The sequence below is a fragment of the Macadamia integrifolia genome, chromosome 11 (assembly GCF_013358625.1).
Source record: "Macadamia integrifolia cultivar HAES 741 chromosome 11, SCU_Mint_v3, whole genome shotgun sequence".
Classification (NCBI taxonomy): domain Eukaryota; kingdom Viridiplantae; phylum Streptophyta; class Magnoliopsida; order Proteales; family Proteaceae; genus Macadamia; species Macadamia integrifolia.
In genome coordinates, this window is record NC_056567.1 from 429,633 (window position 1) to 443,598 (window position 13,966).

The 13,966-nt window shown below is 35.7% G+C and overlaps 1 protein-coding gene across 2 annotated transcripts; it reads left to right on the forward strand.

Annotated features, from left to right (window-relative positions):
* Positions 1–4,549: 4,549 nt before the first annotated feature.
* LOC122093258 (vacuolar-sorting receptor 7-like) lies at positions 4,550–11,263 on the forward strand. Of its 2 annotated transcripts, none has more exons than XM_042663546.1 (13): positions 4,550–5,144; positions 6,071–6,763; positions 6,846–6,934; positions 7,259–7,328; positions 7,914–7,997; positions 8,094–8,170; positions 8,460–8,541; positions 9,653–9,735; positions 9,890–9,953; positions 10,065–10,193; positions 10,393–10,496; positions 10,608–10,713; positions 10,855–11,263. In XM_042663546.1, the coding sequence occupies exons 1-12, from the start codon at positions 4,790–4,792 to the stop codon at positions 10,707–10,709; spliced, it is 1,932 nt and encodes a 643-aa protein (XP_042519480.1). In that variant the 5' UTR covers positions 4,550–4,789; the 3' UTR covers positions 10,710–10,713; positions 10,855–11,263. The 2 variants fall into 2 exon arrangements, with proteins under 2 accessions (XP_042519480.1, XP_042519479.1); XM_042663545.1 differs by having other exon boundaries at positions 4,554–5,144; positions 10,842–11,263.
* The last annotated feature ends 2,703 nt before the right edge of the window (positions 11,264–13,966 follow it).

Below are 13,966 nucleotides of genomic sequence, written 5' to 3' on the forward strand. Positions count from 1 at the left end.
AAGTCTAAATATATATATATATATATGGATTCACATATTTTTGTACACGAACATGAAGACATACACACACACAAAAAAAAAAAAGGAGTATAAAACACAGATAATAAAAGGATGACGACCTAATAAATAAGAAAAATTCAGTTATTTGAATGATACATTTAATATTGATGGTTAATGGCTATAAGACATATTTTCTATTAAACAAATGGGGTTATTAATTTAGATATATAAGATGAGATTTTCTAATGTATAATATCAAAATAATATCTTAATCAACATCGTTTATATTACTTAGAGAAATCATGTGATCATATATTCTCAATTTATTTAATATAATAGTGGCTATTCATTTTGACCAAAAGGGGATTGCTAACGCATACTTTAAAAATAGATAATACTTTATTGGACATGTTTTACATTATTAGGGGTAAAAAGGGATGATGTCCTCTGTTAGGAGAACGATCCCACATTGGTTACCCCTGAGAGCTTTTATCCAGTCATATAGTTGTGAGTCTTTCCACTCAATAGTTTGAGTTTTTTGGTTAGATATTTACATGGTATCAAAACAGGTTTTCTCCAGTCTTGACATGTGTTTTCAGATTTGCTTCATTCATTTGTACACTTCAGGTGTTTTTAAATCTACTTCTGTTCATTTGTACACATGTACATAGTTCCAATGTGAGGACGAGTGTTAGGAGAACAGTCTCACATCTGTTAATCTACTTCTGTTCATTTGCACACATGTACATAGTTCCAATGTGAGGACGAGTGTTAGGAGAACAGTCCCACATCTGTTACTCCTGAGATCTTCTATCTTCTCGTATGCTTATGAATTCCTTCACTCAATTATTCAAGTTTTTGGGTTAGATATTTACATCCTTCATGGTTAGCAGTTAGCTCTTGAATTTTTAGCCAAGGCTTTCATGCTAGAAAGATTTTAAAGTGTTTTAGTAGTCTATTTTGACTTCTTGATTCCAAGATTTTAAAGTATTTTAGTAGTCTATTTTGATTTCTTGATTCCTCTTGTGGTGATTTAAAGCTTTGAAAAATGGTTGAAAAATCAATTTTAACCATTTAATTTGTTAACTACTTAAATTACAAGGGAAAATTTCTATACACATTACATTGGGCCATAAAGTTTATAAGGCTAATTGAATGGCTAATCTTTATGATATTCACTCATCCAACTGCCACTCTTACAAAGCCATTCGCCACTTAGATCAAAATACTACACATGCAATTTTACAAATTATAGTCATCTTTTAGAGAGAGAGAGAGAGAGAGAGAGAGAGAGAGAGAGAGAGTTAAGTGGAACTTGACACAAAAAGGTAGAATAAAAATCTTGGGGGGGGGGGGGGAGGGAGGGAGAAGGATGGCCAAACCATTACAATTGGATTTGATGTGGATTGATGAAGACAAATTTTGGATCAACCAATACAGATTTATATGTTGATTTTGATCCGGTTCATATCTATCAATTTCCCATTTGGATGCACTAATGCACATTATATATATATATATATATATATATATTAATTGGCGACTAATATGGCAATGTTTGGCAATTTGGCAAAGCTTATTTATAGGCTTTCGGACTTTTCCACAAGTACTTTATTGGTGTTTTAGTAAGAAATGGGCAAATAGAGCCTAAGGAGAGAATCTAGGCATTTGCAAATAAACAAGTTTTCGAAGAGCAAGTTATTCAGTGGATTGGAGGAATTATACTTCCACTATTTATAGGCTTTTGGACTTTTTCATAAGTACTGTATAGGTGTTTTAGTAAGGAATGGGCAGATAGAGGCTTAGGGATAGCATTTAGGCATTTGCAAATAAACAAAAGTTTGAATAAGTAAGCTATTTAGTGGATTGGAGGAAATATACTTCCACAAACATAATATCCATTATATGGCCTTCCTAAGGAAGCTTTCTTGATGGTCCATTCTTTTTGAGCCATTTGTAGAATTCTTTTTGGTCAAATCAATTGTTGGATTGAAAGTTTGACCTTTCATGAGTCATGAGTTGAGTTTCGTATACGGCTCCACTATATGGTGTCCATGTTAGAACGCTTAAATCACATATTTTCCCGAGTGGACTAGATTGCCCCAAAGTTGATTTTTCAACCAATATCTTAAGTTTCTCGACACGGGAAAATTGGATTGAAATAAAATTTATTGGGTTGATAATATGGACAATATAGACACAAATTTTGATACTAATAAGAGTGCCATGTACGTGTGACATATAGTAAAACTGTTAAGAGGAGCTTCTCTTGAGGTTTTTTCTTCTTTTTTTGCTTTCAAAAAATGGAGAATCTTCATGTATCTATACAAAGTTATATTTACTGACTTGTCACCATTCCAACACACATATAAATACAGGACAAAAGAGTGTGACAAAAGATTAAAAAAAAAAAAAAAAAATACCCCAATCAGGACCCTTTCAAAAGATCTTACCTACTATGTAGATGAATATTTTTAAAAATTATACTTATGAATATATCAATATCTTTCAACCAAACAAAAGCCAATATCATATCTCCATCAAAAGCGGTTTAGTTGCTTTAACTTAACCATATATTTTTTGCTTTTGAAGGGAGTCCATAACCCACAAAATTATAATGGAACTGAATCATGGATTGATACTCACCTAATTGAGTGGTTGGTTTGCAACAACAAATGGTTGCCTGGTTGGTGACTGTGTCTACCTCAAGGAATCATAGGGAAAGTATTAAAATATAAAGTGAGCCTTGTAAGTTGCAAGTTACAATCTTCCCATTAATTCATCTTATTTCATTAAAAAAAATAAAAATATCAATTAAACTTTAATCCCTTCTTTTTTTTTCAAAATTTAATAATGAAAATTTTTTATTTTATTTTTAATTAAATTTTAAAAACCCATAGTCATGTTTACAAGGAAAAACATTATGGACTTATCCCTAGGAAATGGAAAATTGTGATCAGATCACAGTAATAGCAATATATCTTCCAATGCCTTTCCTTTTAAGGTTAGCTTCTCCTTTTGGCGTTTCCATGGGACTTCTTGGAATAGGGAGTGCCTTGGAAGAGACAAGTTATTGCATGTGAAATGGCCTACTTGACCTCGAAACATATTATTAATAAAAGGTTGTCTGAGCTCCAATTAATAACAAACGTGCCTCTTAGTAAGGAGGGAGTGTGAACACTAATATATATATATATATATATATATTAAGATTATTACCAAGTGGGTTTAGTTTTCATATTTTTCTACCTAAATCTAAAGTCAAACCAAATGGCTCATTGTTTATTTGATCCAAAGGCCAATTCTAGGGTTCTAGAGACCAATTCCACCTTTCAAAATCTCATCGGTACATGTGTTCATATATGGTAAAGGTGGAGGGAGTGATGAGATCAACTCTTCTATCTTCACTGAGTGCCTTGGATCACCCATTCTTTTACTTTCAGCTAATCTCCCACTCTTATAGCCTATTATAGTGTAAATGTAACAGAGTTTCTTGTAGTGTAGAAATTTTTATGGATCTATAATATATATATATATATATATATCTTTATATTTTAGATCGATAACAGCTAATTGAATGTTTATTGTTCAATTGAATAGCCTCTGCTGACACCCCCTGTGTGATAGGGGGGATTCATTGGCTCTTCATTTGTTGCTTAGCTTCCACTATTGGGCGGAAATACCCTCTTATAAAATAAACCACTGAGTTTTTCTTCCGTCACATAGTAGAAGGGATTTATTTCTTCTCTAATAGTGATGTGACCATGTGATTGGAGAAAAATACCATTCCCCATGCTAAACTTAAAAATCAAATGTACTTTGGATGTGAAGACTTCATCCTCACCATTGGTGTTGTCACTTCAGCCGTTAGAAAAGCATAAAGTGGTCGCCCTCATTTTCATCCCTAGTGGATGAAGAGTTCTTAGACAGCAATCATACATGACCATGTATGGAAACCAATACTAAAAAGCGTTGAAGCTAAAATGCTCCAAATGCAATGGGACCCACTCCCACACTCTGCTCATTGCAACTTAAAAGTGAATCTGGATCTTCCACATCAGCACTCCAAATGTCGTTGGTGCAGACATTAAACCTTACAGTGTCGTCGACACAGAAACTACCCTATCAGTTGCAGGTTTAAAATAGAAATAGAAATAAAAATAGAAATAGATTCTCCGAACTTTTGTTAGTTAGTTCTCAACGACTTTACTACAGAATAACTACCCATTTTGTTTTGTTGTCTACTCCGTCATAAACTAGTTTAATGCTTCGTTGGCTCTCTCTCTCTCTCTCTAGAATTCCGATTAGAGGAGTTAATTTGAAGGCCCAGACTCCAGATCAGATGATCTGATGCGAATCAGAGGAGATAGGCTGGAGCTGTGGGTCCCACCCATCATGACTTTAACTGAAACTAATGAAAATCGGATCCTTCTTTCTGTGTCTGACAGTGATAATAGGAATAAGAAAAGGAGACATTGGTCAATTCTGAGAAAGAGAAGCACATTTTGATGAAACGAAGAAATCTCTCTCTCTCTGTCTCGTTCCTGGTGGTTCCGCTTACTCCGTCAACCTTCCCATATCGTTTATTTTACGGCACAGATAGTGGTAGACGAGAAGAAAAGTCTCCTCTCTCTCTCTCTCTCTCTCTCTCTTCTTCTTGGCTTCTTGCATTCATTCTCTGTGTGTAAGTTTCTCTCCCTCCACCTGAAGACCGTTAGGAACTATCCTTCCTGCTACACTTGTCCCGATTTCTCTTCAGCTTCTGCACTTCTTCTGAGTACCTATTTATATGCTTCAACTTCTAAGAATAGGTCCGAAAACGATAACCAGAATTAGATTTCCAATGCCGATTTTCGTAGAATTCGTAGTTCTATCACTTCTCTCAATATTGCTTGGCAGCTCTACGCCTGTTTATGCTCGATTCGTTGTGGAGAAGAACAGCATCACTGTTCTTTCACCAGAAAGTCTCCGTTCCAACCATGATGGATCAATTGGGAATTTTGGGGTTCCTGACTATGGCGGTAGCTTGATGGGATCCGTTGTTTATCCTAAAAAGGGTTCCAAAGGGTGTACTACCTTTGAAGACAACGAGACTTCTAAGTCCCGGTCTTATCTTCCTAGTATTATTCTTCTCGATCGTGGAGGTAATTATTTCAATTCAATCCTACTTTCTGGTAATCTGGATTTGAATGATGAACTGGGCAGTATTCATGTTGGGAAGCTGTTTTTGTTTATTGGTTGAGCTTTTTTATAAGAACATCAACGACTACCTTTGAACACAAGTTTTTTTTTTTCCAGTGATTGTTTGTTGTTTATTTCTGGATTTCTATTTCAATTTTTTATCGGTCATGCAGCATCAAGTAATGGGTAGCTGTATTTATTTTTCTTGATTAATCTTCTTTTCAATCGGTTTTCTAGGATTCCTGTGAAAGCAAATCTCAGTTCTAACATTTATCTTTTGGATTTCATAACCTGCCTAGAGCTAACTCCTCTGCTTTTTCTGTTCTTTCTTTCTATTTTACCCCCTCCTTATTTGGACTCTCTCTTTCCTCTCCTTCATCCTTTGAGAGTGATTTGATTGTCTGTTGACCTTTTTTTTTGGCATTGCAATTCATCTTCCTTCCAAGTTCATGTTCTTCTGTGGGAATTTGTTAATTTAAGAAATATAACAGGTTCGTGACTGATTATGTGAGTTTTCATAGTTTACAGTAGTTTTGTATCAGATTTCTTATTTATGTATTCTTCCCTGGTTAATTGTTTCCTTTTCTGTAATTTCCTTGTACATCAAGATATTTGTATTGAAACTCTATATGTTGAAAATAATTTAACACCTGAAGGTACAGAGGAATTCCTTGCAATTTGAGTTTTATCTCTAGTTTACATCGGTTTTTTATTTTTGCATAGAGAATATTATAGAATCATGACTACTTTTCTTTATCCAAGGAAATTTTCAGAGTTCACTAAAAAGAAACCTCCCATCATGGGTATCTCCTAATAATCTGTTGGTGTCTGCAATTTCTTAATTTCCTAAACTGAGTCTAGCTGATTTGTTTCCGTTTTTGCGCTGCAGAATGCTACTTTGCTTTGAAGGTATGGCATGCTCAAGAGGCCGGAGCTGCTGCTGTTTTAGTGGCTGATAACATAGACGAGCCTTTGATAACCATGGATTCTCCGGAAGAGAACATTGATACCGATGGTTACATAGAAAAGATCAAAATCCCATCAGCTTTGGTTAGTCGGTCCTTTGGCGAGAGCTTGAAGAAAGCCTTGAAGAATGGTGAAGAGGTTGTCATAAAACTAGATTGGACAGAGTCCATGCCCCACCCTGATGAGAGAGTTGAATATGAATTCTGGACCAATAGCAATGATGAGTGTGGGGTCCGGTGTGATAAGCAGATGAACTTTGTTAAGAATTTCAAGGGTCATGCTCAGATTCTTGAGAGGGGTGGTTATACGCTATTCACACCCCACTACATAACTTGGTACTGTCCAGAAGCTTTCATTCTCACCAGACAATGCACATCTCAGTGCATAAACCATGGGAGGTACTGTGCACCTGACCCGGAGCAGGATCTTGCTGAAGGGTATGATGGGAAAGATGTGGTACTTGAAAACCTGAGACAGATTTGTGTACACAGAGTTGCCAATGAGAGCAATCGGTCTTGGGTTTGGTGGGATTTTGTGTCAGATTTTCATATCAGGTGTTCAATGAAGGAGAAGAGATATAGCAAAGAATGTGCTGAGGATGTCATGAAATCACTTGGTGGGTGTTAGTTTTAGTTTTGCTGACAACTTTTTTCCTTTCTAATGTCTATCATGTTAATGATTTAAAGCTTATGCATCAGATTTGCCAATTGAAAAGATTGAAAAATGCATGGGTGATCCCACTGCCAATGTGGAAAATGAAGTTTTGAAGAGAGAGCAAGACCTCCAGGTATTTTCCTTTTCTGTAACTGTTCTACTTTTCCTTTATTCCCCTCATCAGAAATGGAAGAGGTTATCACAAAATTGCATCTTGTATGAAATGTATTTCAGAAAGTAATACTTGAGTTTAAATTTTCTGTCTTAAGCATAGTACACTTATGAATTTAGTATTTGCATTTCAAGAAGTCTGAGCTCATCATTAACTCAATTAGCACATAAATATCTAAGCTGACAAGGTTTGCCATGTCTCAGGATATAGCATTATCGTAAATTTCTTATTTTATTTGAAATGATAAGCAGTCTCATTGCCTTTCTTCTTTTTACATGATCTTAGGTTGGTCGTGGATCTCGGGGTGATGTTACCATCTTGCCAACCCTAGTCATTAACAATGTTCAATATCGAGGTTTGTTATGCATAGTTTATGTTGAGCTAAATTATATTACTTCATGGTGTTGTCCTCGTTGTTTTTCCACCATTCATAATGCACGCATGAGGATCATATGTCAGAAATGTTATGGAAGAGTTTTCTTGGATTATGAACTATTTTGTAGAAATGAACTAGTTGACTATAACGAGTAATGCAAAATCTCGTCAGACTGGGCTATGAATTTATCATCATTTTTGGTTGTTAGAAAATTTTCACAGTTCACTTCATTAAGTTTCCTGAAGTTGATCTTGGTTTAATCTTCTTTTGGCTGGGCGAAGATGAGAGTTACGCTGAGCAGGACAGGGTTATGACATGACTTGCTTCTGCTTATGTTGCAGAAATTTTCATGTTCCACCAAATAAATAAACAAATTTTCATCAATTTGCTTGACTTTCTAAGTAGACTGGAGTGTTTGATTGTGATATGTTAATATTAGATTTTCATACTTGTGGTAAGAGTTTGATTGTGATTATTGATATTAGCTTTCATACTTGTGGTGCAAGCTTTTTATATTTGAGCAACATCTCATGATTGTGAAGCTTTATTGTGCTTGGTGTGCAGGGAAACTGGAGAGAACTGCTGTGCTGAAGGCAATATGTGCGGGATTTAAAGAGACCACTGAACCTGCAGTTTGTTTGAATGGAGGTCCACATTTCTCTCCTTTTTTTAATATATAATGATCCCAGAAGTTTGTCTTTGGAAATTTGTTAACATTTTGTTGGCTTTCTATATTTTCTACAGATATTGAGACCAATGAATGTCTTGAAAGAAATGGTGGTTGTTGGCGGGATCCACGATCTAACATAAGTGCTTGCAAGGTATTCAAGTTAGATTGTCACATTCATGTTGGTTTGATTGATTGGTATTCAAAGTTGTGTGATATCCATTGGATCAAAATTTAGGGTCATTTGGTTCTAATTTGATTTTGGGGATTTCACAGACTCTGAATATGTGCTGCTTCCCAGCACACCTGATTCCACTTGCATGAACACCTTTCTAGATGCAACTCTTAACGAAAATTTTATTCACTTCCACCTATCAAATGGGGAGGTATCACTTTTCTGCAAGTTACGAGCTTCTGATTTTGGGTCAATTTTCTTTGATTAGGATACTTTCAGGGGCAGAGTTTGTGAGTGCCCTGTGGCTAATGGTGTTCAATATCATGGAGATGGTTACACATATTGTAAAGGTACTCCTTTTCCTTCTGTTGGTATCCTGTTATGGTAGTATATCCTAGGAAGCAGATGTGTTTGTTATTTTCAAATTCAAATAATGACCAGTATATTGACACATTCTGCAAGGGTTTCTCGTATGAAATGGACATAACATATTAATGGTAGCCTGTCTCTTTTGTTGTCATTGCTGTCCCATGGCAGCAAAAAAATGTTCTTCATATACTATCCTCTACATGGACAACGTAAACATGTTTCCATTATGGGTGAGAATCAGAGTTTGGCACCAGATTTGAGTCATCATCACTCATCAATCATCAATCATCATTTTATTATCGCTAGAAGTCTAAAGTCATCTGTATGGTGTCGGCTATGCAAATACTTCTCGCTATTCTTCTATACAAATTTCATTATGGTGTCTGATGAGATATTCCATAACTACCTGGCGGTATCCTCTCCACCTTTGTTCATCCTCCTATGGCCTTCAACCTGCACCAAAAATCTGACTTTTATGAATCTATCAAGGTTTTTGTTGCATAGGGTCATTCTACCCTTTTTTTTCTTCGGAAACTCTTAGGTTTCAGTTAGACGTGCTTAATCTTGATGGCTTGGTGTTTTCTGAGACTTGCCACTCATCCATATCATTGTCCGCATCTCAACTTATTTCATTCTCTTTACATTTCTTGGTTGCCCAACATTATACTCCCTGAAGAACCAAATATTTTGGCCTTCCTATAAAACATCCTCTTTAGTTGATTTATATAAATTGGTCACATATGGCTTTGTGAATGATTGTTTTTGGGTGATGTCTTGTCTTTTTAATAGTTATAGCTTCTTCTTTCTCTTCTAAATGCTATGTTTGTGACTCTTAGTTAATTAAGTGTATTTTCTTTCAGGAATAAAAAATCAGGATCCAATAATTCCCATAGGCATTAGGCATTATTTATGGTTCATGACTTTGACCATTATTTCAATATTCATTGTTGTCATATTATTTCTGTCACTTGGATGAAAGATACACTTTTCTAGGATCACTATCCACTTTAGTCTGTATTATTTGAATGGTGACACCCATTACTCTATAAAGTCAAATGTTGGAACTAACTTGTTTTCTTCTCTCCTTAACAGCTGTAGGACCTGGAAGGTGTGCTCTTGATAATGGCGGTTGCTGGTCGGATAGTAAAAACGGAAATACCTTTTCAGCTTGTTCAGTTCGGTGTCATTTTCCCTCATCTTTTTCTTTTTTTTTTAATGGTCCCTGCATATTTCAGTTAATTAAACATCAGTCAAGTTCTATTCATTCTTAATTATACTCCCAAGATATCTGATTCCTTCTTACATAAATCTCTTGTTTTCCTAAAATAGGATTCTGAGTTAACAGGGTGCCGCTGCCCATCAGGCTTTCGTGGGGATGGTCATACATGTGAAGGTGCTTTTCTGATTTTTCCTGTGTCTTATAGGATAATTCGTCTCTTTAACGTACCATTTCTCCTATATTTTATCCAAGAATTCACTATATCCCCATTTCCATTGTGTGTAGATATTAACGAATGCAAGGAAGGTCTTGCTTGTCAGTGCAATGGTTGCACTTGTTCGAACACATGGGGTGGATATGACTGCAAGTGCAAAGGGGACCTTCTTTACATAAAGGAACAGGACACATGTATTGGTAAGGAGAAAACAGTCTAGTGGGAAAACCATAACTGCAAGGATAGAATATTATATGTTATAGCAGCTAGTTTAAAGGTTCTTCTCTCTGTGTGTGTTTAATTTGAGTTTGTGATTTAGCCTCACTATAAGTGCTGTTTAGGCCTAGCCGCTGTGGGGTGTGTAAAACATCTCATGATGCTTTTTCCTTTATTTGGCAGCTAAGAACACATCAAAATTTGCATGGTTCGTTTCGATTTTTGTCCTAGCTGCTGTTGTGGGGACTGGTTTGGCAGGTTATATGTTCTACAAATACAGGCTCCGGGTATGTCTAAAGAGAATTAAGAGGATATTAGATCATGTTTTGTCTGCATCCAAGACTCTTGATGAGATATGTGATTCGTGGTCCTTATTTTCTTCTCTTTTTTAAATGCAGTCATACATGGACTCAGAGATTATGGCTATCATGTCACAATACATGCCAATTGACAACCAACAGAATGAAGTCGAATCCCTACGGCAAGGTTCGTCAGTATAATGAGGTAATGCCCTTTTCCATTACATTATATGATGTTTTCTTTTGGCTAGACACATTATCATGTCATGACTGTATCTTTAAAAATAATTTCCATTTCCATTGCCATTCTTTCCCTCTGAATTGTTTGCACAGTGTGGGATTGTAGAAAGAAGAGTTGAGGCAACTTTGAACCCATATAGGAATGTGTGGGGGGAAATGGATGATGCGGTGGCCAAACCTTTTGATCGATCTACCATTATTAGCTGCACCAGGAAGGCATGACTGTTTTTCCTTCACCAAATCCATACAGGAAGATATTGTGCATTATAGAAAAAAAATTCCACTCTTCATAGAAGTATTTTTTCTTCTTTTTTTGTAGATGAAACAAAATAAATCCAATGTTAATGCTAGGAATAAGGAATTTTATGGTTTCATATAGCAAGGAATTTTACAGGAAAAGTGGGGGAAGAAAAATGAATGAGGTTACAGTTTGCTTTGTGTCCAAGTCTTAAAATAGATTGATTGAGACACTGACGAATGAAGAACAATGCTTCTCAGTGTTGGTTTTCAGTTCTTATCTTCATGTCTTTTTGTGCTTTTCAAGTTTAAACTGGGCTCCTGTGACCATTCAAAAAGGCTAATCAGGTGTTTCATCTTTCATGAAAGCACTAGTGCAGCAGCCAAAATGTCAACTACTGTCAAATGGGTTTGCTTAAAAAGTTGGACAATTAGAGGTTATCTGAGAGTTTTATTGGTAACGTAGTGTTGAGGCAATCATCTATACTTTTCTCTGATAAGGTTTATACCAACCACAAAACCTGTCAAAGTTTTGACCAAAAAAAAATAATAATAATAAAATAAAAAAAATCTAGGTAACCGTTCAGGTCCCTATCAATTAAGAAAAGAAATAAAATGAAGGTTCTTCCACAAAAAGATATTCTATTCAATATAAGACTGAGTATCCTTTCCCTTCGTCATGCGTTCACCCACGGTGAAGAGAGAAACTCTTAATCCCCAGGATCTGACTCTCAATTGGATTAAAATAAAATATTTCATTTGGATTTTTATAAAAAATGAAAAGAATTAATAACAACAACAATAACAAACTAAGCCAGAGCATTCTTTTGTTATAGTAAAATTGTCATATCTGGTCAATGTTTTCAATAATAATCCACTGCTAGATGGGTCCCATCTAAGAGATGAGGTGGAACAAAATTCAAATATGAATGGAGGATTCAAACATCTGATTTGTTGTTTATTTAGATGACTTTTAAAAGGTTTTGAAAAGTAACACTTGTGGTTAAAAATCATCTCATCGTGGGAAATTATCCTGATTTTCCTTTAAGAAGGTTTTTTTTTTTTTCTCTAACGACGGGTATCCTAGCCTTTGGCCTGACTAGTTTCGTTGGTCTATACTGACCCCACAATTACATGAATAGAATCATATCGGGGTTGAATGAGAACTATTCAACTTTTACTGAAAGCAGTGAAGAGCACTAAACACTCTAGTGTAAGTGGCTCAAGATGTGCCTAGTAGGAGTCGAACTTAGAATTTCCAAGTTTACGGTTCGTATCAAGTTCGTTACTCACCAACTGTGCTATCCCCTTGGGCTCCTTTTAAGAAGGTGACTTGGGGAATATCTAACTTTTCAAATTATTGAAAGGTTCTTGAAAGAAGAAATGACTCTCCCCTTGCCAATAGTGGGACACAAATTTTTTTTTTTTTTTTGGGGGGGGTGGGGGGGTTAGAAAGAAAACTTCAGACTCATTAATAACTAAAAAGCTTCATAACATATTGCACAATCCCTCTGATACATCACTTGACAGAACATGAGAAAAAACATTAGAGACATGGGTTATGATGTCAACTACATGCTTCTCACTCCACAGTCCATACTCACCTTGATCAACCAAATCTCTAGTAATTAACAACAGTGCATAAGTTATCAACTCCGACTCCCCGTGTATAGATCACATGGGATTCCCATATTCAACATAATTGCCACAAGCATCTAGGCGACCGAAGGCTTTGGAAGGGGTTTGGATGTCAAGGCAACACCAACAAGGTACCCTTCCAGCAAAGTATACTTAGGCAACGTCCTGACAACTTTTGATATCAAGCTCTAGCTTCTAAAACAAATAGCATGACAACCTAAGAGTCATTCCTAATGATTGATGTAGTCTGCCACACCCTTTGTGAAATCCTGTTTTGGAAACTCACTCTCAATGCATCCTTAACTGAAGGCTTCAATTGTCATAACATTTGGGGTGTCAGATCATCTAAATCTTGCTACCCAAAAACTCATCAGTCTCATCTCTTATAATCCACTCTGTTATACCAATATGTTTGCTCTTGTCAAAAGCTGCATCACATTTTATGACTGCAATGTTGGAATGAGGCTGAAGCCCTTTGTGTATGGATATTCATAACTTGACCTGTTCCCATAGTTGTCAAGTTATCTACAAAACTTCAAAATGGAAGCATTTATAGTAACCTTACCAAAATGATTAGATTTCCTAGCATTCCAAATATTATAGGAAAATGGTTTCAGCAATAAATATCCTTCATGAAGGGTATAAACACCTCCATTGTTGAATTCCCTTCAATGCATTTTGTTCTCAAGCCTAAGATTGATCCCCACACATGAAGTGCAAAAGAACATTCGAAGAAAGTATGTAATGCAAATTCCATTCCATTAACACAGTAGGCAAACAATGGCATGATCAAGAAGTTTTCTATTTACAAATCTCATTGGCACTCCATATTTTAGTACTTCCCGCTTAAAATTCTCAAAAAATGTTACAAGATTGCCATGAGTTTTCCAGACTGTCTGCTCTCATGTATACTTCATGAAACCATATCTTTTTGGCTTGTAATCAAGTGAAAAGTAACTGATTAATGCTTAAGGAGCTACTTCTAGACTTTAGACTAATCCATGAATCAGTACAGTCAAATTGTGGAATACATATTTTTTTTTTCCCTACAAACAATATTAGCTTACAAAACTCTCAAATTTTTTTGTTCATGTTCTAGGTTAGCCACAGATGAATAATATAACTCACCCACTCTATCTTTAAATTCTTGACTACATAATCAGGGATATTGAGCCATCTGATTTTAAAATTGGCAATCATTAATCGTAAGTCATTTTTTTGGAAAATATCTAGAATTGACAACAATGGTAAGGTATAAATATTGTGATCTGGTGGTCAAGCGATGAAACATCCTCTTGATATTCTCAAGGAAAGACTGCGTGGTTCACACCCCCCCCCCCCCC